At 47.0% G+C, this 27,978-nt stretch overlaps 1 protein-coding gene across 2 annotated transcripts in view; it reads left to right on the top strand.

The window, feature by feature from the left end:
- SNX22 (sorting nexin 22) overlaps nucleotides 1–27,978 on the top strand; it is a 215,519-nt gene that overhangs the window by 120,791 nt on the left and 66,750 nt on the right. For both annotated transcript variants that reach the window (XM_069624695.1, XM_069624694.1), the window contains exon 3: nucleotides 6,965–7,069. In XM_069624695.1, the coding sequence (XP_069480796.1) occupies nucleotides 6,965–7,069 (105 nt within the window). The remainder of the gene's footprint in view (nucleotides 1–6,964; nucleotides 7,070–27,978) is intronic.

The following is a 27,978-nucleotide window of genomic DNA, read 5'->3' as shown; positions in this document are numbered from 1 at the left end:
CAATTGCCTCATCTCCTTTACAATCTCTCACCCTGTTCCCTTCCCCAATCCCTGATAACTTCCGGCACCCCCTCCTGCCTTCATCAATGGAATATTGTAGGCAGAGAATGTCTATGCCAGGTCTGGCTCCTCTGGTTGCGCCACACACTCTAGGTCCTGGCTCTTTAGCTGCTGCCCTACTTACCACAGGCTACAGTGCCATCTTACCATGATCACCATGCCACTACAGACTTACCACTGGAAAACAGGAAGGGGTCACTGAGGTTTCCCCAGTGATGGCAAAGTACAAATAACAATGAAAGGCCAGGCAGCCAAATGAAGAAAGCAAGACGGGATGCGGAAAGGTGGGGAGCAGGGGGTACCTTGGATGCCGAAGACCTCCACTAAGATGACCTCTGATCCTTTTGGAGGCAGCCACTCCTGCCACCGTCCCACAACCACCTCGTTCATTACAAATCGCTTTCTTTAATAGCCTTGCGGCGTTTCAATGACACAACAATAATGTACTCTATGGGGCGCAACTATTGCAGGGTGTCATATGACACCCTCCCACAGGTGTCCTCAGCTGCACCCTTTGCTCGGTTTTTTGAGATTCCATGAAGGTTTATTTTAACTTGAAGCCAGCAGACACTGTTGTGGCACCCCCCCCCAAGTTTTTTCTGCAGCATTCTTCAGTCATGTGCAGGCGGTCGTGGAGAGGTCCAAAGAGGAAGTGGCAAGCAGCAGTACATCAGTGAAGCCCTTTAAAAAAAAATGTCATCCAGAAAAGTTACAAATACCCTTCCAAAAATAAGAGCTGGTAAGGTAGTAACTTGATGTGAAGTCCCAGAAGTATTCTTAAAATAGATTCACTTTATTTGACCGTGACTGTCTCCCTCCAATCTTTGTGCGAAAATATCGTCTACTCCTGATCCACTTGGCTACTCTGTCGTCCATTTTGTTCTCAAACTTCATAAGCAAAGATAAAGAGGATTCTACACGGCCCTTGCGTAGCTATTGACTTCCATTTTGTACTCCTACTTCAAAGTGAAAGTCAAGAGGATCCTATGCGGCCACCGCAAGCCATGGACTTCTATTTTGTGGCCATCAAAGTCATTTACCTACAACGTTTGGACTCCCAAAAAAAACAAACCACATTTTAAGGCATTTGATGACTTCCTATCCCAAATATTGAACACAAGCATGGTTTTGGATCAGATTGTCATGCTCAGAAGTATGCGTGGGAGGACAGTAGCCAACCACACAAGAGACTGGCTGTTTATTAGATCTGCGGCAAGTAAATGTGCTCGGGTCGTGACTCATGACACAGGATTTTCTTGCTCATCATGCCTTCAGAATGCATTTCATAAACCCAACTATATCCCTGAACCTGCCTTCGGACACCAATAATTCATGCTGGCTGATCGCCTTGAAGCCTAGTAGCGTGAGATTGGACATTTCTGTACCACACATGATCCACCAGGGACCTGCATTAGTGAACCCATCTGGCACCTTGTTCTTCGTGTGCCTGCTCAAATATCCAATGTTGCTATAGCATCCAGGACCTTCCAGTCACCCGCTTCCCTGTCGTACCTATGGACTTAATTTACACCCCACCCTCACTGGACATTCTTCCCCTGTATTCATTTTCCTAGTCACCCTAGGAGTTAATTTCCACATGCCAGCTGCCACCGCCCAAACACTAGTACTTCTCCCATTACCCGTGGATCCAACAACATATCAGTAGACTATACCCAAAGGTAATTACATTGTCTTAATTAGTTGATGTCCTTGTAGTACCTCACTGCATCTCCTAGTTACATCAATAGCTGAGAGACGAACACCCACCCTCTGCCCCGCCACATCCCGCTCTCGCTCTTGGGGCTGCATGGAATGTTAAAAGGCGCCTGACGCTAGTAGATGAAATAGTGTGGCACATACCTATCCAGCTTTGGATGCAATAAGGGTAAGGATCCCTTTTTTTTGTTTTCGGGGGGGCCGATCTCGTGAGGGCCTAAACTTCACAATACTATAGAGAGGACATAGGCTGCCCCTCCCTTTCACACCTGCAGGTATGTATGGTACACCCCAATGTCAAGGATCACTTAATTGGTCTGTGTTTTTCAGTAGCAGATCAATGACACTTATTACAACAAATATAAACAATGTATTTATCATGAATACATAAGTTTGACATGTTTTCCTAAACAGAGGCTGCAATGTGCATGATTGCAGGACATGACACACATAATCTTTCCAGAATGCCTATGAATTCCACATTAATATTCACATAGAACTGCTATAGGATTGTAGCGGTGGGTAGAGGATTTAACCATTAAATACTCTACCCAACAGTCCTGACGAAAGCTTGAGACACGCAAAATTAGGAACTGTAATCACCACACAGATTTCTCATGCTGGAAACACCAACAGTGTCGACTTTGAAAGTGTATTGAAACGAGAAAAACACACTAAGTCACGAAATACTAACCTCACTATTCCCTTTGGATAGGACAATCCTATAGCAGTTCTATATGAATGTTCATATGGAATTCATAGGCATTCTGGAAAAACTATGCGTGTCATTTTCTGCAATCATGCAAATTCTAGCCTCTGTTTAGGCAAAAAATGTTAACTTATGTTTTCATGATAAATACATTGTTTATATCTGTTGTAATAATAAGAGTCATTGATCTGCTACTGAAAAACACAGACCAATGAAGTGATCTGTGCACATTGGGGTGCACCATACATACCTGCCGGTGTGAAAGGGAGGGGTAGCCTATGTCCTCTGTGTAGTATTGTGACATACCTATCCAGGCCACAGCCCAAACCTGCTGCAAGAAGCTATGCCACCTATTGCACAACTGACCTGACTGCAGATTGTAGGGAGGAAGCGCTGTGCTGGCATCACAATTTGGGGTCAAAGAGAGCAATGGCCATTTATCCCCCCCCAACACTGCTGGTGCCAGTGGCTGATGCCACAAAACAAAGCTTCCGCTGCAGCCGCCTTCCTCCCATTTCTAAGTTGCACAGCTGGTCCAGATGTCATGCTGGCCAGACTTTTGCCACTGAAACAGATTTCTGCCCGGAGCTTACTCACAGACACATGGGGCAAATTCAATCGGTTGGGTTGAATAATCCATGGCTGACCAGCAAAGACATACCAAGAGTGGCTCCTCAATCAAAATATTGCCCTAAGAATAGCTCTAGTCCCAGATCTTCCTCCTCTTTTACTGGTACTCTTTCTGGCAAGATTTCTGCCTGCCTACTTCCTGTGCATTCGTGGATGCATTCTAGCGTTTTGCATCTCTATCCCTGCAAAACGGAATGTCTATTTCCCCTTTTATTTCTCCTCGGAATCTTGGTGTCATTTTCTATTGCTCCATTTCCTTGTCTACCCACATTGCGTGACACTGCTCCCTCCTGACCTTTCCAGCTTATTCGCATTTGCAAAGCCACTAAACTCCATATCTCTAGCCTGCTCCTTTCTCTCCTTCCAAGCCACTAAACTCCATATCTCTATCCTGCTCCTTTCTCTCCTTCCAAGCCACTAAACTCCATATCTCTAGCCTGCTCCTTTCTCTCCTTCCAAGCCCCTAAACTCCATATCTCTATCCTGCTCCTTTCTCTCCTTCCAAGCCACTAAACTCCATATCTCTAGCCTGCTCCTTTCTCTCCTTCCAAGCCCCTAAACTCCATATCTCTAGCCTGCTCCTTTCTCTCCTTCCAAGCCACTAAACTCCATATCTCTAGCCTGATCCTATCACGACTTGACTATTGGTCTGCCCTATTTATTGGTCTCCCGGCTTACCATCTTGCTCCTTTATGCTCTGTTTTTAATTCTTCCATTCGTAGTCTGTTATTTCACCTGGTAATCGACCTTGAGCACCCTCTAGTCAATTTCCTGGCTCCCCCATTTTCTTTTTCACATCTTGTGTGTTAGTGCACACATGGTCTTGCTCCTCCTGATCTTTCTTCCCTTCTCTTTCTATCTCCCCACCTGCACACTTGGGTCTCAATCTCTTTTTCTTCTCTCAGTGTCCAACCCTCCTTATACTTCGTCATGTTTCCGTTTCTTCTCTCTGCAAGCCCCCAAAGGCCTGACCTCCCTACCTTTGACTGTTCGTTTTTCTCTGTCATTATTGCACACTTCTCTTAAAGCTCATAAATTCTTTGTTGCAATTCATTTGGATGTTTCTCATGTTATTGTCCCACTGTTTACCTGTTTAGCGCTACACAACTTAAATAAAAATATCAAAAGAGAGTGGGAAACCATTCTTGCCCCTTTGAGAGGTCAAGAATGGTTTCACCGATTTTGCAAACATTCTTAACCAAAACAATTTCTTTTAATCTCTTACTTGTTTTGACCAATAAGCGGTGCTTCCAAACTGTACAATGTATTTCCTTCTTTGCAAATCACCCAAGCCACGAGAAGTGCATCTTCCATGCACCTGCGATCCAGTCAAGTGGTGTTTTTGTCGCTTACCCCTCTGCCCTCTTTTGCCCGGTGATACCCCTTGCATTTGCCCTTGGAAATCTAGAGTGGCCCTAGCATTCATCCTGGAGTCATCAAGGGCCAAATTACAGAAACTTTGCGCCAGTGCAAGTGCAAGTTTTCACGGTATTACCACTAGGGCAAAGTTTTCTCTATTTTTAAAGATACTACAACAGATTAGAAAATCTTTTCACAGTGGCAAGTGCAAATGAGAATATTATAAACACCAGGGAAAAAATTGCCCCGTGCAAAAAAGATACATTTTGAACACATTTTTTGCACCGCAGCAACGTTTGCCCTAGTGTTAATATGGAATGGTGTTGGCACTAGGGCAAAGTTTGCCCTAGTGTTAATACAGAATGGTATTAGCACTAGGGCAAAGTTTGCCCTAGTGCTAATACGGAATGGTGTTGGCACTAGGGCAAAGTTTGCACTAGTGCTAATACGGAATGGTGTTAGCACTAGGGCAAAGTTTGCCCTAGTGGTAATACGGAATGGTGTTGGCACTAGGGCAAAGTTTGCCCTAGTGTGATTACGTATTGGTGTTGGCACTAGGGCAAAGTTTGCCCTAGTGCTAATACGGAATGGTGTTGGCACTAGGGCAAAGTTTGCCCTAGTGTGATTATGGATTGGTGTTGGCACTAGGGCAAAGTTTGCCCTAGTGCTAATACGGAATGGTGTTGGCACTAGGGCAAAGTTTGCCCTAGTGTGATTATGGATTAGTGTTAGCACTAGGGCTAAGTCTGTTCTGGAGCAATAAATGCATTGGAAATGTTTGTTTTTTGCAGAAGGGCAATTTTTGCCCTGATGCTTATTACATGCCCAACTGTACTTGCCACGGTGCAAAGGTCTACTAATATGTCCCATTATTTTAAAAAATTGGGCATACTTTGCCCTAGTGCTCATACCGGGCAACCTTGCAATTGCACCAGTGGAAAGTTTCTGTAATCTTGCCGCTGATGTTTTATTTACTTATAGAGCGTCCAATCTATTTTGGTTCCCCCCCTCACTCCCCTGGGGAGGTGGGGGGGCGACATTTGACTGTACTGAGTGCTGTACACAGATGAGCAGCTTTCCTGAACATTTTCCTCCCTAAACGCAGGCTGGTGCTCCCAATGCAATACAAAAGAAGAGTAACCGTGCGCCAGGAGGTGCCCCTTGACTTCAACCCAACGCAATGCTTGCGGCTTCTCAATGCCACCCTACACTCTTATGGCACTATCAATCTATTCTGTGGCCGCAGCCACTTCCTGTACCCTGGCACTATCAATCTATTCTGTGGCCGCACCAACTTCCTGTATCCTGGCACTATCAATGTATTCTGTGGCCGCACCAACTTCCTGTATCCTGGCACTATCCATGTATTCTGTGGCCGCAGCCACTTCCTGTACCCTGGCACTATCAATGTATTCTGTGGCCGCAGCCACTTCCTGTACCCTGGCACTATCAATGTATTCTGTGGCCGCAGCCACTTCCTGTATCCTGGCACTATCAATGAATTCTGTGGCCGGAGCCAGTTCCTGTATCCTGTTTTTAATGCTTAACGACACTTGCTTGCCTGCCTTCCGTGCCTGGCACAGAACCTACGCCTGTGGCCCTCTTGCAGCCACCCTGGTGACGTCATTAGGCTGCCCAGCTCCCACAGCTGGCTCGTTCCTGGCATGACTGTCTTTCTCTGAGTGAAGGCCCGGGAGATCTACTCCTGGAGACAAGCACGCCCTTTTGCCGGTGTTACTTAGCCTGTGACATCCGTGTCCTGCCACCTAAATACTCAATTAAAGATGCCTACGCAGGGAAAAAACGCATGCACTGATAATAGGTAATGGAACATAAACACTTCAATATAAAATGTTCCTGCCTCCAAATTGTATTTGGAGCACCCTCTACAAAGGGAGCACACGGCATCATGCGTGACATCAGTGTTGCAAATTGCGCTCTCTCCCCCTCTCCCTCTCTCTTTGCCTCTTTCCCTTCTTCTTGCTATAACACTGCTCTTTATTTGTTTTCTCCTTCCCTCACGCTCTCCCTCCCTCTCTTCTTCTCACTCTCCTTCACCCTGCCCCCCCCTCTTCTCACTCCCTCGCTCACTCCTCGTACTCTCTCGTTCGTTCGTTCGTTCCTTCTTTCTTTCTCTTTCTCTCTCCCATTCTCTCTCCCTCGCCTTCCTCTACCTTATTTTTTCTCTCCCTCTTCTCTCTCGCTCACTCCTCTTTTTCTCTCTCCTTTCCTCCCATCTTCCCTCCCGCTTCACACACTCTCTATCGCCCACTCCTCTCTCTCCTTCCTTCCCTCCTTTCTCTCTCTCCCTCTTCTCGCTCGCTCACTCTTCTCTCGTTCACTCCTCTCTTTCACCCTCCTTCTCTCTCGCACGCTCACTCCTTCTGTCGCTCTCTTATTCCTCCTCTGTATGTGATGAGTACATGTTTGGAGAGAAAGTTTGCGCCAGCTGCTAACAAACAATATCCTGCCCTTGCTTTTGATTTCCAGATAAAGAAGGCCTGCAAGGTGCCGGACTTCCCGCCCAAACGCGTGCCCAACTGGATGCCGAGAGTCATGGAGCAGCGCCGCCAGGCTTTGGAAGCCTACATCCAGGTGAGGGAGGGGAGCTGTAAGGGCCACACACCTGGACCTAGTACTCATGTTGGAAACGCGGGAACAGGCACTGCGCAAGAAGAACAATAATACAAAGTAAACTCCTCAACCCTACAAATGGACCGTCGCATCAGTGATGACCTCACAGAGTGCTGTCATCATGTCATGTGACCATTGCACTACCTCACTGTGCAGAAAGGCTGGGCGGCCGATTCACTCTCTGGGAAATGTAGGCAAAGGCGTCGGGTGTCTGTATTGCAAACAACATCTTTTTAGTGTTGGCAGATTGATGGCAGAGCCACTGATTGGCAACTGTTAAGGCAGAGGACGTTTATGTTGATTGTATCCTTCCGTTTGCAACGTGGTGTGTTGCAAAAAGATTCACAATAGCATTAAAATGTTGTTGGGCGCACAATGTCCGAGCCAGGCTGGGAGAAAGAGTTGGATTTACAGTATTTTTTTTTTAATTGGCCCGTGTCATATAGCAGTATATTTCAACAGTTTTTTAAAACAACAAAAGAAAGATAAAAATCCATGTAATTACAAAATCCAAAACAAAGGGAAAATAAAAAAAACTGAAAAAAGGACACATCGAGACAAAAAGGAAAAGGAACATTCCTAATCTCAAGAAGTCAACCCGTTCGGCAAAAACTCCCGCCCGTCTAGACAGATAACTTAATACTCTCCAAAATACACACAACTTATTTTCCAGAAGATGGTGATGCAAGATTCATTATTTCCCCCCATAATTAGATCCCAAAGAGCCTCAGCAATGATAGCAGCCTCAACCGAGCCGTAGAAAGGGCCACTCTCCTATGAACCACCAATGCTTCAGCGTATATCAGTAGATGCTGTCATAATGAACCACATACTCGAACCACATACTCGACACATAGGAGCTGGCCTTGGAATATTGGACAAAGCACTCGTGATTGCCAACGTCTTAACAGAGTTAGTGTCGAATTTTAAGTAGTCCCAAACCAATGAGTTACCCACAAATTCTCCAATATATTTAGGGACACAATCGTGTGAAAGTATATACTCAGTGAATAAGCCACTATTCGACATAGTGGTCAAGTGCATGATGTATTGTTCACGATAACTGGTGTGTATTTGTATTGTTTATTTTTAAAGCGCCTATACACAAAGCAAGTGTTTCAAAGCGCTCAAGCAGGGAGGGAACAAGAGGAAAAAACAACAGTCATTCAGAGCCCTTGAAGTTTTGAACGAGACAGGTCTCCGATAGGCAGAGTAAGCGCATGGAACAAGTACATGTAATACAATTAACAGTGTAGATAACAGCAAATGGGTCTGACGATGATTCTGCAGTTTTTCCAAGTGCATTGAGGCGCCACCATGCAGGGAGGGGAGACAAGGGAAAGACATATAAACGATCTTTGAGGCATGATACTTTTCGGATCATGCAAGTGCACAGACAGGTGCAGGGGAGGGGCATCACGTGCAGGGGATCAAGTTTGCACCCACTCAGTCAGAAGCAGGGTTAAGTGCTTACAGATGCCACTCTCTTGGGTCAATTTACCAAGTGCAGTAGTAATGAAGCAGGTACAAGGCCCTGAGGCAAGTGCGAGAGGACTGGCATGGGTGCCTGGGACCTGTGAGAGTCTGCGGTAGACCAGTCGGCCAGTTAGCAGGTTGTGTGGAAAAAAGGAGAGCGGTAGAGCGGCGAGAGGTTAGCAGGATAGCAGGGAGAGAAGGAAGAGGAGAAGAGGAATGTCTTAAGGAGTTTCCAGAACTTAAGGAGATCAGGTTCAAGACAAAGGGCGGCAGGGAGGCTATTCCAGAGGGAGGCCCCTGCGGAGGATAAGGATCTCCCTCCAAATCCCTGCTTGGAGAACTGGCTCACTCGCAGAAAGTTGGAGGTAGATAAGCGGAGGGCTCGGCAAGGACAGTATTTAGGTGGACAACGTTGCAGATAGGTAGGTTCCAGGCCCCAGAAAGCCTTGTGGACAATGCAAAGGGTCTTGAACTTGATCCTTGCAGCCATGGGGACCCAGTGGAGGGATTTCAGTACCAGGGAGATGCAGTCCCTGGACTTGAGGCCAGGGATAAGTTTTGCGGTTCTTTTCTGGATGAACAGCAGTTCTCATAGCAGCTTTAAACCGAGAAAGTGACCAACTTAAAGCAGCTGTAGAACCAGAGCCAACCATCAATTTCCTGCAGTAATTATATGTTGTATAGCACTACCCTGCATGTGATAAGCCTCTGTCAGGTCAGCACTAAAAATGATGGAATTCTCTGTGCCAGTCTCTGTTTTGGCAAATCTCCAGTAGGTGTTCAAGGGGGACAACTGGAGGACAAAAGAGAAGATGCCAAACTCAAGAAAGATGGTCTGGATTGGTGTACGAGTGGGGAGCCGAAACAGCTTCTTAAGGAGGAAAGCTTCCAATTTCACTGCTCCCTCTGTGTTGCCAGGCTGCCAAAGCACAGCTCCATACATAAGAATAGGACTAATCTTAGCTAAGTATAATTTCACCAGAATCCCAATGGAGTAGCCTCCTCCAATACGGGCCACTTTTCCCAAACGCCCAATGGCTTGTGAGCACCTAAGTTTAACGTGGTCAAGATGGCAATTGCCATGTAAGCCCCCGCCAAAGTGGATTCCAAGGCAGTTCTACTCGTTACCTACATCAAGTCTGTCCCCCTCCAAATGCCAAGGAACAGTGATCTTTTTTATGGCCGGGTGGATGAAATACCATGATCTTAGTTTTTCCAATGTTAATCACAAGTTCCAAGGAGTGGGAGTATCTCTTCCACTTAACCCCAGGTACATTCAGTGATTTAAGACTTTACCCAGTCATTTTACCAAAAACAAAACAGAGTGGTACATTTCACATTTTAAAATATTAATTAAATATATATGGGTAGTGGGTTAAGGGGTTAAAATGAGTCAGGGTGGGGTTGGGGTGCTGTTATAAGGGTGGAAAAACCCCGAATAAAAAATTGTATGGGCACAATGAAATGTCTGTAATTGAGGTCAGTAAAATCATATATTTTTTCCAATGAGTTTTTATTAACAATTTTCAGAGAAAAAACAAGCAAACAATGCCCCTGCCCCAACAACCCCCCACCCGCCCTCCCATCCCCCCCAGATCCAAGAGATCCCTTCAAAACTATTAGGCAGAAAGATATAAAATAGTAACACGTAGCATGAATGACCGGCCGGGCTAGTAAGCCAGTTCGTTGAGCTACTTTCTTAAGTTGGCTACTTGGGAGGAGCGATGCGGTAATGCTCACAAGTCCGACTCAACCTGGGGGCTAATTATGCCCAGTAGCTCCATAGCCTTGGGGCGCCAGGCTCGGCGGGCTCATACTCTTAGGTATGCTAATAAGTTGGACCATTCTGCAATGAACCGCAAATGGTCCCCTTGGATGGAGTAGGTAAGCCTTTCCAACGCCACCAACGACCAGATTTTAGCAATCCATTCATGTTCTTGTGGTGGGGCCTTTGATTTCCATTTTCGGGCCAAGACCTGGGATGCCGACAACATCATCATCATATAGAGCTTGCAGTCCGCCTATGTAGCGAGAGATGTCAGAATCCCCTTGAGGCCCAATATGTCAAGCCCTCTATTTTGGCCCACCCTGACTCCCAACACCTGGGTGACCATCTGCTGAACCTGAGTCCAGAACTGATTGATTTTTGGACACTCCCACCAAATATAAGGCCAAGAACCCACTGCGCCGCACTCCCTCCAGCACCACCTTGAGACATTGGGGTATAGTTTAATTAGCTTGTCTGCGGTTAAGCGCCACCGTGACATCAGTTTCAGCCACCCTGGCGGATCTGGATAGATCTTGTAAGTTTCGGGATCTGACACCACAGACTCGCCCATGCCTGTTCCTCTATGCCCGTCCCCATGTCCTGCTCCCATTTGACCATATATTTTCTGAACGGCAGGGTTTCCCCCAATTTAATACATTTATAGATGGAAGCCACAACGCCCTTGTCACCCGTGTCCGTGTCGAAGTACTTTTCAAATGGGGTGAGAGGACGAGACCCCCCTGCCTAACCGACGGCTGTGAAACCCAATGCCTGATCTCGAGGTAGGAAAACCTCTGCCTCTCCCCTATACCAAAGTTTTTCTTACACTGCTCAAAGTGTTTAACTTCGACTCCAACCGACATGTCCCACACCATCCGGCAGCCCCCGTGAAACCAAGGGTCAAAAGCCCACGAATTGGTAAGTGCTGGAGTAAATTGTGGATTACCATGCAGGGGAGTATACGGAGATGAGAAAGAGGTAGTGTTCGCCCTTTTAACTAACGGCTTGATCCCAAGCCTCACCCGTGGTCGCAGTATAACACTGCAGTACATTTGGGAAGGTCTATCAGGCCTCGGCAACCACAAAACCCCCTCTAGGTTCCCTCCCGCCACCGTCCTATCCATCGGTCTCCACAGTTTCCCGCTGTCATTCTTTTGCCAATCTCTAATGACACGGATCTGAGCTGCCAGATAGTAAACCGTAAAGTCTGGCATCCCTACACCTCCCCGGGCTGGGAGAGCTTTCATGAGGGAGGCTGATGCCCTTGGGCGTTTACACTTCCAGACAAAATGATTGGTTATTGTCTGGATAGCCTTGAAGAAGATTGTCGGGAGTGGGACAGGGAGAGCTGAAAAATGATAAAAGAGCAGGGGCAGGATCATACTTTTTAAGGCATTAATTCGACCCAGCCAGGAAATCTCCAGGAGCCTCCAGTCCACCAGTTTGGACTTAATCTTCTGAAGGAGCGGAGGGTAATTTGCCTTGTAGAGCTCCCCTATGGTCTTGGTCAGTTGAATACCCAGATACTTTAGCGAAGTGTCGACCCATCTGTACTTGAAGGCCCGCTTGAGGTCGTGGACAGCGCTGGATGTCGGGGAGAGAGGTAGCACTTTGGATTTGTGAACGTTGACTTTTAGCCCCGCAACCTGGCCAAACCTATCCAATTCCATAGTCACTGCCCGCAAGGAGGTGACCGGGTGAGTCAATGACAGAATCATGTCGTCAGCAAAGTCTGCTACCTTGTGGACATTGCCTCTGAACGGGACCCCTTCTATATCTTCGGCAGCTCTTACTGCAGCCAGGAATGGTTCTAGGTGAAGCGCATAGAGAAGGGGTGACATTGGGAAACCCTGTTTTGTGCCTCTTCCTACCTGAACAGGGGCTGAAATTCGGCCATTTATTGCTAGTCGGATTATTGGATTTTGGTAATTCGCCCTAACTCGGGTGATGAATCCTGGGCCAGATCCCATCTTGCTCATAGTAGTAAACCGGTATCCCCACTCGACACGATCAAATGCCTTCTCAGCATTGATCGCCAACAGAAGGCCCGGGATATTCCCTTTCTGTGTCTTTTCGATCAGGTGGGCCAATCTTCTAATATTATCAGATGTTTGCCTGCCTCTAATGAAACCCGACTGGTCGTGGTGTATTAATTTAGGAAGGATTGCTTCAAGACGATTGTCGAGAACTTTGGTATGAATTTTAGCGTCCACATTTATTAAAGCTATTTAACGGTAGGACCCACTGTCAGTCGGGTCTTTGCCCTTCTTGTGAATCAGGATCACTTTGGCTTCGTTCATAGAGTTGGGGAGTACCCCGGTGGACCCCATATAATTAAACAATTTGGTGACGATGGGGATTAAGATTTCTTCATGTATCTTGTAAAATTCGGATACAAACCCATCCACGCCAGGGGCTTTGCTGGAAGGTAGGTTGTTAATTACCTTTCTAACTTCGTCGGTAGTTATCTCGACATCCAGACCCTCCCTTTCGTCCTGCGAGATCTGTCGACAGACTGTTTCATTTAGATAGGCCTGATCCGCGGATGTGGGGTCGCCTGACCTATAGAGGTCAGTATAGAATTTGCAAAATTCACCCTCTATATTCGAGTTCTTGGTGTAGAGGACCCCTTCCCCTCCCTTTATTTTCATGATTGTCTTGTCTCCTGCCTCCTTCCGTCTCCTGCCTCCTTCCTTAGCTTTCTGGCCAGAAGGCGATCCGATTTGTTAGCTTTCATATAGTACCTTTGACACAGCCAGAGGAGAGTACGCTCAGCCGCCCTTGTTTGAATAAGGTTCAACTGCCCTCTCACCGCCCTATATTCCCTTTTGGTTGCTACTGACAGTTTACTGCCCATATGGGCCATGATGTCTTTGAGTCTGGCTTCTAGCTGTTGCTCCTCCAATCTCAACTCCCGTTCCCTCCTGGCCCTGATAGCTATAATCCTCCCTCTCATTGTCACCGTTGTGGGGCTGTGTCATCCCAGTTGTTGTGATTGGCATATTCTACGACTTCCCCCTCTATCTCTTTAACAAGAGTTGGATCTTTGAATAGCGAGACCGGGTATCTCCATTTCCATATCCCTGGGGGTCCCCTTGGTCTAGCTATCGAAAGGATAAGTGGAGCGTGGTCTGCAAGGGCAATTGCCCCTATGTCCAAGGCCAAGGCTCTCCCCACCAGAGGTTTTGAAAGCCAGATATAATCAATACATGAGTGTGACCTGTGTGCGTGAGAATAGAAGGTGTAGCCCTCTACATTGCTGTGGAGTTCCCGCCACGCATCAACCCAGGCCAAATCCTGCAACTTCTTGACCAGGTCCCCGGATACTCCCCCCTGCGCGTCCCATGAGGTAATTCTTCTGTCCTTCGAGGGGTCCAAGGCTAAGTTAAAGTCCCCCATAAGCAGGATATTAGCCATGGCAAATTTCCCTAGCCAGGTGAGAATATTTTGTATAAAGGAGTCCTGGGCTTGATTGGGTGCATACAGTGTTGCTACCATGAAGGACTCAGCCTTCCCCTCAAGGGTCACCACCATTTACCTCCACTGATTATCCTTCTGCATGTCCCTAATGGCCCATCCTTCAGCGCAACCAAAACTCCCCCCTTTTTGCTTGCTTGTGTGGCCTGAAGCACTCTCGAGTACCCCCGGAATTTTATCCTATGCGTTTCCCTAGTATGCACATGGGTCTCCTGCAGCGTTACTACATGGGGTTGTTCCCTCCTAAGAAACCTCTCCACCTTCTTCCTTTTAATGGGTGAATTAAGCCTGTTCACATTTAATGAAAGCAACTTCAAAGGTTCCATGCTAGCCATATGAAGAGTTTGAGAGCTCTTCCTCACTCGCTTGGGCCTGACCGTAGACCATTCCCATGGCTTGCGACCTACTGACTGTGCCGCCGCCACCTGCGGAGGGCCTGGGGTCTGCTGCTCCAGACCTAACGGGGCCCTCCCCTGGTCGCAGGTTGTGATCTTGCGGCAGGAGCCCTGCCAGACAAAGGTCAGACCGAACGGGTGGGACCACCTGTAGCGGATATGCTGAGAACGTAAATAAGACAATACTGGGCCTATCCTTCGCCTCTTGATTAGCGTTATCTGCACCAGATCCTGGCAGAGGAACATTTCGTGGCCATTGTAGGTAATGCTCGTGGCCCTTGTAGCTTTTCCAGAACTTTCTCCTTTACTGCATAATTGTGGAAGGCCACCAACACGTCCCTCGGCCTTGATCCTTGCTCCTGCCTTGGTGGACCCACCCTGTGAACTCTGTCAAATAGCATCTCTGGGTCCGACTCGGAATTTAGTAGATCTGCAAATAGCATTTTCAGTTTTTGAGACAGGTCCTGATCTGTAATGTCCTCGGGTAGGGATTTAACTCTAATATTCGCCCTTCTTGACCTGTTCTCCAAATCTTCAGCATGAAGCTCCAGGTTTTGTGTATCCACAGCCAGGGTTTCCAGCAGATTTTCGACCTTCCTGGCGTCCTCTGTCAATTCTTGGATGGCCCGCTCATTAATGTCCACTCTCTCTTCCACCTTGTTGATGTCCCTTTTAATTTCTCTTAGGCCTTCTGCCAGATCTTCTCGCGACTTGTCCATCTGCTTCTGCCCTGCTGCTGTGATCTTCTCCACCAGCTCGCCCGTGAACTGCGAGAGCATTGCCTGAGGGACTGGCCTATCTTGTTCATCCTGGGAGACTGGTGCCTCATTATCCTCCGAAGTGTGTCCCATTCCTTGGGCCTCTGGCGTCTCGGAGTCTTTTGCCCAAAATTTCATGAGGGAGCCATCTGTCCCTTTTCTGGGGCCTTTCCCTGGAGCTGACGTGTCTTTTCCCTTATTTCTGGACATCTCAAAGAGGGGAGCATAGGGGTGGTGATAGCTGGATTGTAGGAGGTCTAGTCAGCTGGTGAAGTGCCTTCCGGCGAGGAGAGGGGACGGACTCACTGCAGCGGGGGATCCCAGGGAGCTGGGGTGCCTGCAGAACACCAATCGGGGGCGCGGGCGCTCTCTCACTGTTTTGATGGACACTGCTTCCCTCTCACGTAGTTCTGGAGCGTGGGGCAATTTGCACCTGGTTGGGTGGCCCTCTGTATTCGCTGTGGGTCGTGGTCTGCTTTTTGGTGGTGTCCGAGGAAAGAACCCTGAGCCACTGACACTGCCACCCCAACCAGGTGGTCCCCAGATCTCCAGGCTGTTGCCGAGGGCCACTCAGAGTGTCCAAAGCCCTTCCCTGGGGAGTTTGGCCAGTCCCCGCACCTCAGCTGCACTCACCCGAGTCGTCTCTCCCAGGGGCTGCGCCGCTCGCACTGCGTTGCCTGCGCCCGGGGAGCCGTTAAGTTGCTTGCTGGGTTTGGGGGATCCCTCCTCTCCAGGGCACAGAGAACAACCGGTCCTGTGCCGTCCGATGCTGTGTCCGCTGGGTTTCTCCCTACCAAGGCGGGCCGGGGCGGACCACGCACCCTCCTTTTCGGGCCACGTAGGGGCCCTGCAAACCAGGCGGCACTCCCGGACCGGGGCCCGCCGAGTCTCTTCGCTGCAGACAATCTTGGAGCACCCCCTGCGCCCAGCCTCAGCGTCGCCCAGATGAGGCCCTGGGCTTCCATGGCGGAGCCATCACAGCTCCCCGGCCCCCACCCGCCCTGCCTCCCCAGGGGCTGCCGCTGGGATCTGGACGTCTCTCCCCGCTCTGATGGTCCCACTCCGCCTGCCCGAGGTGCCGGGGAGGACTGTTGCTGCTGCGGGCAGTATGACGGGCTCTAGCAGGTCGGGTGCCCGGGACGCAATGTCCTCAGCAGGGCAGGGCCATCTTGGAATCTCGGTAAAATCACATTTAACCATTTAAGACATGTAGTAGAAGTGTAATAAAGATGGATATGCAGATTCTTTGTCACAACTTTTCTTTGTTTTGCATATCAAGATCCTAGACATGATGGATATAACAAATCTTTAAATGGGTGCTTTGTGTTGCTCACTTTAACTAGCACAGATTTGCAAGGTAACTGGTGTTTCGTGAGATCGTCGAGTTGGAAATGGTCCATCATGCATATGAAAGGCTCTGCCACTGATCAAAGCAATGTGTTTGCAACCTGACAACTTAGAGAGAGAGAGAGTGAGAGAGAGAGAGAGGAAGAGAGAGGAAGAGAGAGGGAGAGAGAGAGAGAGAGAGAGAGACTCTGAGAGAGACACTAGCTGTGTGTCTAGCTGTGACGTGGGAAACTGGCAGTGCTTGAAAGTCGGCTTGACCAGATTCTTTTTGGCTCAGGGGAAAGAAAAAGTGTCAATAAGGCATTTATTGAGCCTTTGAACTAAAGGTACGCTCTGTAAAAATTAAAAGAACTAGTAGTATGGGCGGCATACCAATGATTTATATTACACTACCATCTCTGATGCTGGGGCACCGGTGGAGCAGTTGGTGTGGAAGGGCCACAGGGGGTGCTTGATATGGCCACATATGATGTGGTGCTACCAGAATAAAGAGAGAGAGAGAGAGAGAGAGAGAATTATAAAAACATGAGTCAGTTAGTTGTGAGAGGGAGATAGCTGGAGGTGTCCTGTTACTGGGGTCTATGGCTCAGCTGAACTGGTGGTGTTCCAGTCAGCATTGTGGCTGAAAGCAGTAGTCCCATTGTGTTGTTATCCATTGTGATGAGGTATATTTGTTGTTGTGGATTTCATTTCATAAAGATTGTAGGGGTGGTGACGATGTCCAATGAATAAAGGGATGAACAATTGATAAGACTGACCTGCCCGCGTCTGACCTCTTTTGTGTTCTTGAGTTAAACGTGCTCAGACGCATTTGCACGCGTTGCGCAGGCTGACACAAATGGATCTCGTCTCTATTTCATACTTGTTTGTGAGGTTGGTGCTGTGGTCAGTCTTTGGAACCAAGTTGTTGATAGCTGTTGTTTTATACAGTCTGAATGGTCCAACGTTTGGGAGTCAAGCGTCCATGCAAGTTCGTCTACGTTTGTATCTATGGGTATTGGGTCCCAGTTCGACATGGCTAGTAGATCGAAGATTGGTCCGAATTTCGTAAGTGCTTGCCAGTTTGTCCATTCGTGTCTTGGGAACAGCCAGGTTTGGGGAGTTTTTTCTGCAAACCAGGTCCCCAGGGCTGTGGTGTCACCTGGGCATTGAGATTCAGAGCTTTGTTGTTGAATGGATTGTGAAGAATTATCCTCGCTGGCGTCTCCATGTTCAAGTGTGGGACTGCTATTAAGTCCACGTTGCTGGATGCAAGCGTATTGGAGATGAATTTCTCTTTGGATTCTGTGCCCTTGACCTGGAAGGCACTTTGGGACACACAGAGTTTTGAATTGGATCATGTTTCCCCCGAAGAAAATTGAGTATTTGTAAAGCTGGGTTGCTGTAGTCCCATCTTTGCATTTTCATCAGTCTCACTGCAGCATTTTGGGCTCTTCGTAAGTGGTTGAGTCAATATACTAGGAGGCCCGGGTAGAAGCTGAGGGCGTAATTATGTCTAGTGTTCAGTGACCTGCTTCTGTTTCGGAATGTCGGGTATGGCATGATGCAGCCAATACTTCAGAGTTGGAAGAACCAGCTTCTCACTATGGCTTTAGCTTTCGGTTATAATGTGAGGGGTTTTTAATCATCGCAATTGCCTGCAGAGAATCGGTTCATTTTTCTTCGGGCCAAAGATTTGATGTGAGGTTGAATGTTGTGGCATTTGATAAGTCTGTTTTGGTTAGGTTTAGCTTTATTCAATTTGTTGTTATCCATGTCTCAATATGTCAGAGGTTGGTGCCAAAGTCCAGTTGATTTTGGTTTGAAGTGTGGGTAACGTTGTAGATGATTTGAGTATCATCCACATATTAGTAGACCCAATTTGCTGGTGGTTTCCAACAGGTGGGGTCCTGTAGACATTGAAAAGTGGCAGAGATGAGGTGAATCCTTGGTTACTCCATGCGTGATCTTGCCGTGGTGGGGTAAGAAGGGGGCTTTGTAGGTAGACTCTTTCCTGTTTGAGGGGAAAGTTGTGCTCAGCATAGCAACGTTGCGTCAAATGCAATATCCATGAGTCTTTTTGGCAGGATGTTGTGTCGGCCAGTGTGAAGGCCACGAAAATGTCCAGAAAGAGGAGTGCCCCTTGTCATGTTGGCATCAGTGTGTTTTTTTATTGTGTCCCATATGGATGAGGGGTTGTATTACTTTCCCCTCACAATTCATGTATGATGTTTGCATCTTTGAGAGGATTCTTTTCAAGGATTTTTGCTTGTGTTGAGAGCTCGTCGGTCAGTAGGGTCTAGTGTAGGTGCCTTTCCCCGGCTTACTACGTGTGAGAGAAAAAATAAAATAGCAGACACAACCCCTTGTCGGGGAAAGAGGCACTGAGACCCGGCTGCAAGAGTTCAAAGGATGGTTTATTTCTCCAGCTAGGAAATAACCCAAAAACTCTCACACCTCTCATTACATCATACTTGTATTTATATTAGTTAAAGTAACTCTAACAAAAAATGCGAAATGGACCCAATTGGCCAGACGGTGTGGTGCTGTAGGTGTGGGTGGCATCTCTTCCTCCTGGTTGGCTAAGTGGCTGACGAGATGATGGACGTCAAACATCTTGTGCTCCATGCAGGTCAGGGTCCGGTCACTGTGGTCACTACCTAAGCTAATATGTTACACACTAAATAACAAATTATTTAAAACATTTTATGCTACTTGTCACATTTCTACATAAGTCACACACAATGATTGTTGTCAGTACAATTGGGTCATTCGTGGCTTTAATTGAAGGCCTTGACCTTATTGTGCATGTAGAAGAATCAGGCTGTGTTTTGCATCTTTTCCTAGGTTTCAAACTCATTAGTGCAAGCAAAAACATATATAGTAGTAAAAATGCTTAAGGTTAGTAAGGAGTGTATTGGGTGGATTTCGCAGCACAGGCGAGGGTCTGGCACTTGAAAGAAATACCTTACAGGGGGTGCAGAGTCAAGATGGCAATAAATTGTTCTAATGGGGGTGGGTGGCTTACACGTTTATGAGGACGAATCGAGCAGAAAGTGCTTAGCTCATCCTGGTTACATGCCGGTTCTCAGACGAACAGTGATCTCAGAGGAAGAAAACTGTAGCATATTGATTGTTGCAACTTTCTCCAGCTTCAGCGTGAGAATGGAAGCGCAGAGCTTTCCTTCGCAGGGGGAGTGCAAGGGTGGGGGCCAGCCAGCTGCCTGTGCGCCTTGTGTGTGTCTCTGCCCTTGGCTGCTGCGGTGGAAGGGGAGCTGAGCATTGCTGTACTATCGCAGTGAGGCCTGTTTAGCCAAGATGGAGTCGAAAGGGGGCACAAAAGATGGATGCCCCGTGTCCTGCTCAGTAGTCCCATCTATGTAGCAGTCAACCGTGGTTAACTTTACATAAGGGCAAGGGGCAATCCCACTACCGGAGGCACGTGGTCCAAGCTTTGTACTGAGGAGCGTATGACGGGAGGGGGACTGAGGACCCCTCGCTCCCATACATTCCCCCCTTTCGTTACATCTAAAGTAACGAACTACATTATCCCGTTCTTTCCGTTCTCCCTTCAGTAGCGCTCAGCTTCAGCCACAGCCTCATCCCAAGCAGGTGTACCCTTTATTGGCATCCATGCTTTGCACACACTTCTTAAGCTGTTACCTCTTCTTGCTTATTCTTCTGGGGTGACCATTAAGTATATCCCACCATCCCCATCTAAATCTATCCAAACCTCGTTATACCACAGCAAGTTTTTTGGTTCTCTAATGGTAGTGTAATGTAGATTATTGACCACGCCCCCATACTGTCTATAGATGGCAGTCATCCTATACTGTGGTGTGGTGTATTCTCCGGTTTGTACTTGGGCATCTATCATGGTAGCCACCGTTGTCTGTCGGCCCACTGTTACCATCATCATTGCTGAATTAGGCATATTATTTTCACAGCATCTTAGTCCCAGTTGGCACACACAGAATATTAGGAGAAGAAAGACTATGATGGGAATGAGTATCTTTGCTGTGATGTTCACCCATGATGGTATCCAGCTGAACAGATCGTCGAACCACGTGTTGTTGTCTACTCCACCTTCTGCTCTCATTCTTTCTCCTAAATTATGCACTGCTGTTATCACATGTGACAGTGTCCCGTTATCAGCATCGGAAGTTGGTACGAACGTGCAACACGCACCCCCAATTTTTTTGCAAACACCACCGTCCATCGCCGTGATAAGATCTAAGACATATCTGTTTTGCATCGTCATCAGGCGCAATGCTCAGAGCTCTATTTTTATGATGTTGAATCCTTCTTCAGTGTCGTTGGCCAGCTGGATGTGCTCCCAGTGTGTTATCTGCAGCCATTTCGCATTTGCCCTTGCTTGAACGCCTGGTGCTAGAAATGATGCGAAGAATGTTTCTGCAGATGAGAAAAGCTTATACTGTTGTGGGATTTCAGCAAGGAGTTCTGACGATTTGGACGAAATATAATTGGATCTTTTACTGCGTGACAACTTGGTTTTCAAAGTTTCTTCTGACAATAGTTTGTATGCTGGGGGCTCTGTGATTGTCTCATCAGGCGCTGTCGATGGTTGAGCCGATTGCCCTGCTGCCGATGTGTCAGTCGATTGGCCTGCTGTCGATGTGTCAGCCGAAGGCCTTGCTGTAAACTGGACGTGGCTCTCTGGTATCACCATTAGTGCTGAGTGAAGTGTGGCTAGGGCACAAGTGCCCCTCCAGGATGCTGGGAGATGCAGGTAAGCTCGTTTGCCACAGATCCAGTATATGTCCATTAATGCAGCAGTGCATTTTTTCATAACTGGCATTATTAAAGTCTTATTGCACTGCCGCACGGTTCCCATGTTCACCTTCCCTTCTCCATGGAAGCAAAGTTTGTGCGGTATTTCCTTTTGAATCTTTATGGGTCTCTCCAGGGGTGTGACCCATGTCAGCTTGGTGATATGCTGTGACCAGCTGTGACCAGATGGGGATGCACGTTTCTTTTGCCCATTCGTATGTTTCATCTGGCAGCCCTCAAAGCCCCTCAGCTTTGCATTCAATCGTTTCATCATGCCACTTGTCATCTGCATATCTTGTCCCTTTTATAATGAAAAATGGCTCCTGGAGGCAGATTACTCCTTGTCGTCTGCTGGTGCAAGTTTGTTCGTTTTCCAATTTTTCCATAGTGACTGTGTGTGCTTGAAATGTCTTTTTTATTCTACACAGCATCAGATGAATCAAACATTGGGCCTCAGACAAGGGTACTTCCTGTGGGATTAACATTTTTGGGGTTCCAGTTGCGTGAGGAATAAGTGAGCACACATCAACTTTCATTACTTGCTTGCTTTGCTGCGGCGCTCATGTCTGAATACCATTTGTTTGATTGGTCAGGGTGTCGGGGTCCTCTATTTCATCTAACCCCAGGTTATGATAAATATTGTATCTGTTTTTTCCCACCCCCGTTTTTCTCCTCCTTCTGTTTTTTAATTGGGTACCAACTTGTGGATATTGCAGCAGGAATATTCTAGACCATGCTTCATCTATGTTGTTCATGGTGACGTGTGTATTCAGTAGTGGTTTCTGGTGCAGTGTGTGTACGCATGCTTGTATTTCTGGAATTAGTTAACCAATAGTAATCAACATTTGCATTCCATCCAAGCTCTATTTCCTTGGCTCCAGCATTATTCAACAATGGAATAGCAGTTTTGTTGACGTGCAATTGTTCAAGGGGCAACGTTATATTTTTACTATTCAATTAAATGTTATAAGTGTCCTTCAAGATAGCCGTTGCTTCAGTCCATATCAGTTTAGACCCTGGTTTTGTCATATCAGTTCCGCTCCCCCCTTTGATCATTTCATTTGCCACATATAAAACAACATTATACCAAATAAGATAAAACATCATTATTGCAAATAGTATGGCAGCATATTTTATAACACATTCCAAATTATTTAATCTACTGGCCCTAGTGGCATCCCTATTTCTATCTAACATTTCAGCTTGCTCAGCCATTTCGTCGCATTGGCTCATTTGAACCTATGTGGGCGAGACAAATTCGTTAAGTCATATGAAAAGAAACATAATTGCAATTGTTCATTCTTTTTCATTTCTTTACTCAGTTAGGCATTTAACAATTCCTTTTCATTTCATCATGGAAATAATGAGGAAAAAATAGAAAAAACAACACGATTTATATGAGAAGAAAAGAAAGAGAGAGGGACAAAATATGTAAAACCTTTGCTTTTCCCCTATACTTTCCCTGTCTAAGTTGCATTTCATCATGTCAACCTGTGCCAGTGATGGCATCCACACAGTCAGTTTCATTTTGGGGAGGTGTAACACTGTGTGCCCTTCTCACGTCTGAGAGGTGCACCCAGTACTTTAACCCCGTAACTTTAACTGCAGTTGGGGTGCTGCACACCACTGTGCATGGACCATGATATCTTGGTGAATTCCACCTTCATACAAAATTTCTGACAAGAATCTGCTCCCCTGGCATTAAAGGCCCCTCTAGGCTGTCTGCTGTCGGCATGGAGGTGTCTGTTGCTACATCTTCAGTAAATGGTGAAACAATTTGTTTTGCTATGCTGCGTACTGCGCGCGTTAGCTGTGTTAGGTATTCCTTAAACTCTTCTCCCAGCACCGTGGCAGCCCTGTGCGCATCAGACGCCCTCCTAACAGGGGAGAAAGGTGTGTGCATTCTCCTTCCCGTCACAATTTCGTGCGGGCTTAAATGATGATCCTTGCATGGTTGGTTTCTGAGTTGGAACAGTGCTAGGGGCAGACAATATACCCAATTTTATTTCAACGTGCTGCATAATTTCGATAAATTGCTTTTGAGCAGCCCGTTGATCCTCTCTACAACTCCATTGGCTATTGGATGATAAATCGAACATAGTTTGTGTTTCACCACCAGAAGGGAGGTCACTTCCTTGAAGAGGTCATTTACAAAGTGCGTGCCGTTGTCTGAACGGATCACGTCACAGATTCCCCACTGTGAGAATACTTCTCGCACAAGGAACTTGGCAGCACATTTTGCATCAGGATGGGGACCGGGGCCCGCTTCTACCCACCATGAAAAAGGGCATACCACCATAATCAAGTATCTTGCTCCGTTACATCTTTCTCCCATATCGGCGTAATCGATATGTAGTTCTCTAAATGGACCTGTAGGGCGTGGCAAAGTGCCACGCAGGGTTCGTAATGTCATTCCTGAATTGTAAGTTTGGCATGTAGTACATTCAATCACAAATTTAGACAAATATTCGTGTAGATTAGGAACAAACCAATCCTCTTGAATATCTGAGGCAATGTGTTGTTTTGCAACGTGAGCTGGAAAATGCAGTTGTTCGAATGCTACTTCTAATAATTCTACGGGCATCACTACCTTGCCTGTCGTTTCCTGTCTCCAAATGAGATCTGTGGCTGATTGCTTACACCCTCGTTTGCCCCACAACTCCTGCTCTTCCGGTGGGGCCCTTCTCTGGAGTTCTATCAATTGTGCTATGGGCGTGTTACTATAGGCTTCTGTTGGTTGTTCTGCTGTGGTTGTTTTCACAATATACTCTGATGTTGGTGTCTTATTGAAGTACAAGGCCTCCTTCGCTGCTCCGTCGGCTGCCGCGTTCCCCAATGAGACGGCGTCTGTGTTATTGGTATGGGCTTGTCATTTAACCACCGCTACTACCGATGGTTTCGCTAAAGATTCTATTAGTTCATTAAGCAGCGTGGCATGTTGTACAGGGGACCCATCTGCTCTTCTGAACCCTCTCCTTCGCCATCGTGATAGTCCTGAGTGAACTGTGGTGGTGACATAAGCTGAGTCTGAATATATTTTCCTGGCACAATCTTTGGCTGTGTGTAACGCACTGATTAGTGCAGTCAGTTCAGCTGCTTGTGCAGAGTAGTGTGAGGGGAGGAGTTTTTGAACAATCGCTTCGTATGTGTCCTCTTCCATGCGCACTAACGCCATCCCCACATGTTTCTCTCCTGTCTCTGAGTTTATGGATGCTGACCCGTCTATGAAATAAATTTCTCCTTCTGTAAGGGCGTTTTCGCTTGCTTTGGGAATGTCATCGCCCTCTCCCTCATATGTGCTACAATCGTGTTCCTGTAAATCCTCAGTTGTGCATGGCTCTGTAATGAAGGTGGCTGGGTTCACTGTTTTGCATCTGACCACATGTACATTTGGACTTGATATTATTATTTCATAAGCAGAGGCTCTCTGTGTTGTGAGGGTAGATTTTGATCTTTCCAAGATAGCAAATAACGAGTGCTCCGCATATAGCGTCACTGAACATCCCATTACGATTGTGGCACTTTTTTCAATGGCGAAGGCCGCTGCAGCGAGGGCCTGTTCGCAAGCGAAATGTCCCTGCATTACTGGGTCTAATATTCCACTGTAGTATGCCAATGGTTTGTGGCCTAGTGATGTCTTTTGTGTCAATACTGCTGTCATTAATGTTCCATTGCTGTGTGAAAACAGGAAAAATTCCCTTTCATAATCTGGATTTGCAAGGACTGGGGCGTCTGAAATAAGGTCTTTTAATCGAGAGAATTGGGCAATTGTCTCCTGTGTCCATTTTATTGGGGCTCTGTTCTTTTGTGCTTCTTTCAGTGCTTGTAGCAGTGGCCGTGTGTATGCTGCGTAATCGAGGATCCACGCTCGGCAATAGTTACATATGCCAAGACATTTTTGCATGTCCTTTACTGTTTTTGGTAAAATAATGTGTCGAATGGCCGCTGCTCTGTCTGGTAGTATTCTTTTTCCATCTTTAGATATTTGCTGGCCCAGATACACAACGTCAGCAAGGCAGTATTGTAACTTTCCTTCGCTACCTTGTATCCCTTGGAAGCCAGTACGTTAAGCAGTGTTATCGAGTCTTCTCTACACTCTTCTTCTGTTTTGCTGCAGACGAGTAAATCGTCTACGTACTGTATAATGGTGCTCCCTACATCTATGTTGCCAATGTCTTCTCGTAGTACTCTGTTAAAAATGCTCGGGCTCTCGCAATACCCCTGTGGGAGTCTGCGATGTTCATATCTGCTGTTCCCTAATGTAAAAGCTGTAAGGTACTGCGACTCTGGTGCGAGTGGCACAGAGAAAAAAGCATTTTTCAGATCAATGACAGTGAAGCAAGTTGCCTCTTTTGGTATACTGCACAATATTGATGACGGGTTAGGCACTAAAGGGAACTCTTTTTGGATGACGTCATTGAGTGGGCGGAGGTCCTGTACCATTCTCCACGCCCCTCCTTTCGCTTTCTTAATCGGAAAAATTGCTGTGTTGCATGGGGAAGTTGATGGCACTAAAATACCTTGGCTTAGGAGTGCATTCACTGTTTCTCTAATACCTTCCTCTGCTTCTTTGGATATTGGGTATTGTTTCACTCTGGGTAAGAGGACACCTGGTTTCAGTTTAATTTTTATGGGAGTTACCTCATGTAACAATCCTACATCGTGTGGTCCTGTAGTCCAAATTTCAGGTGCTACCCTGGCCATGTCTTCTTCAAATATTGTCAGTGGGGCCTTTATGTTAACCATGAGTGGGTTGTGTATTTCTCTGTATTGAATCATAATGTCACACGGTATGCTTATCTCCATTATTATTTCTCCATCCCCTTCGTAATCAGTAAACAATTCTTCATCAGTTATATCTTTTTGCATTATGTTTGGCTCTATATATAGCACACTTCTCCACTCGCGTCCAGGCCTATGACCACAATGCGTTTGTTGGAAACTTGAACTGCCTCAATGTCTATAGATATAATTGTGCCTGGCACTACATCTGTTGGTGTGATTGGGCGGAATATGAAGTCGGATGGTATTCTCCACTCTTTTTGTGTTATTTCAGGCACTACTCGGGCTAATACCTGTATTCCATAGACGAACATGTCCATGTCAATGGGAATTCCTCTTACTGCAACTTCCTTTGTAATCGTGGTTATTATCAAGAGTGCCCGTACGGGGCATACCCCTGGCGTCCAACACACTATTCCTCTTTCAGTAAAGGCTATGGTCATGTTTAACTTACTGAGCAAGTCTCATCCCATCAAATTGATTGGTGCGTCTTCGTAATACAATAGGGGTGCACACACTGTTTTTCCCCCCACTGTTACATCAAGATCTTTTGTATAAGGAACTTTTAAAATAGCCCCAGAGAACCCCTGCGTCTCCAAATTTCTTCCCGAGAGCTGAAACCGCCCTTCTGTGAGGCATGATTTTTCTGCTCCAGAGTCTACCATAAAGATAAACTGCTTGTTTCCTATCTCTGCCGCCACTAGTGGTTCCTCATTTGCACTCTGTGTGGTGGATAGGACTGGACACGTAAGTGCTCCCTGTGGGCTGTCCTAGTCTTGGTATCTTTGCTGACCTGGCATTGAAAAAACGTTGTCACCCACGACCGTTACGCCGCGGAATGGTGCAGGGGCACCGTTTGCGGCCGCTGCAAAAGGGTTATTGTTTATGTTCCCTTCTGGGTTTTGTCTCGCCATGGGCTGTAGTGCGTTTTGCTGTTGTGGCTGCTGCTGCTGCTGTTGTGGGGCTTGCTGTCTCTGTTGCATTTGGGAGTCATAGCAGTATTGATCCTGTTGTCCCCCCTCCCCATTGGAGCTCCACAAGGGCTACCTGGGTGTGGGCAGCCCCACCCCTGTTCATTGTTCATGGGCTGTTGTTGCTGCTGTTGAAAATACCCTGATAGTCGCATTCTACAATCTCGTGAATAATGTCCCCATCTTCCACAATTCCAACACGACCCCTGTTGTCCTCCCCTTGGTCCTTGCTCACCATACCCTCTGTTTCCCATTCCTCCGTATCCTCCCCTTTGCCCACAGTACCCACCTCTTCCTTGGGCCGGCCTGTTCTGCCACTGCGATCCTTGGCATGGCTGTTCCTCTCCGTTCCACTGTCCTTGGTCCTCTCCAACCTACTGCGCTGCTATCCCAACGGGCCTTCCTCCCGCGTTTTCCTCTCTTTCGTTTCCTCTATCTGCTGTTGCACTGGCAGTAATGGCTGCGACCTTCACTAATTTCGTCTGTACTCATTTTGCTTCGTCAGCCAGTCTCTTTTGCGTGACCTCCTTTTCCTTCTCTTTGATCCTCCTCCAGTGGTGTACAATTATGCTCTGAATTTCAGGCCACCCTTTGGCTTCGATCCCAGCTATTTTGTCCAAGGCCTTCTGCACCTCTTTCGGCAACCCCTTTTTAATGATAAAATAGAATAAAGCTGTTGATTGATTCCATGCCGTACCAGTTTCGCTTCTCCATAAATCTTGCACTCGCAAAATGAATTGCGCAGGATCCTCGTTCTCCTCCATCGTGCACTGCATCACTGCATGTAAATCTGGAACGTCTGGAAATGCACGCCGCAATGCATCCCACACTTGTGCTCGAACATTGTTAAATGGTGATCCATCGTGTCGGTCACAGCTCATCGTTACTCCCGGGAACCCTGCCCTTTCCCAGATTGTGTCTGCTTGGTCCCCGATTGCTGAAACTAATAGACATTTTACATCACCTATAGCTAACGGCACACCTGCCGTGTTCTTCTCAAATACATGTATCCACTTACCTGCCCCTCCCGTCAGTGGGGGGAGGAGTTTTAACAAATTGGTTTTGTCCATTTGGGCCCACGGAATGTAGTTTGGCCTACCTGCTCCTTTATGTATCAGTGGCATTT

Source organism: Ambystoma mexicanum, chromosome 11, assembly GCF_040938575.1.
Source record: "Ambystoma mexicanum isolate Mex_15411 chromosome 11, UKY_AmexF1_1, whole genome shotgun sequence".
Lineage (NCBI taxonomy): Eukaryota > Metazoa > Chordata > Amphibia > Caudata > Ambystomatidae > Ambystoma > Ambystoma mexicanum.
This window is presented reverse-complemented; position numbering and strand designations above follow the sequence as displayed.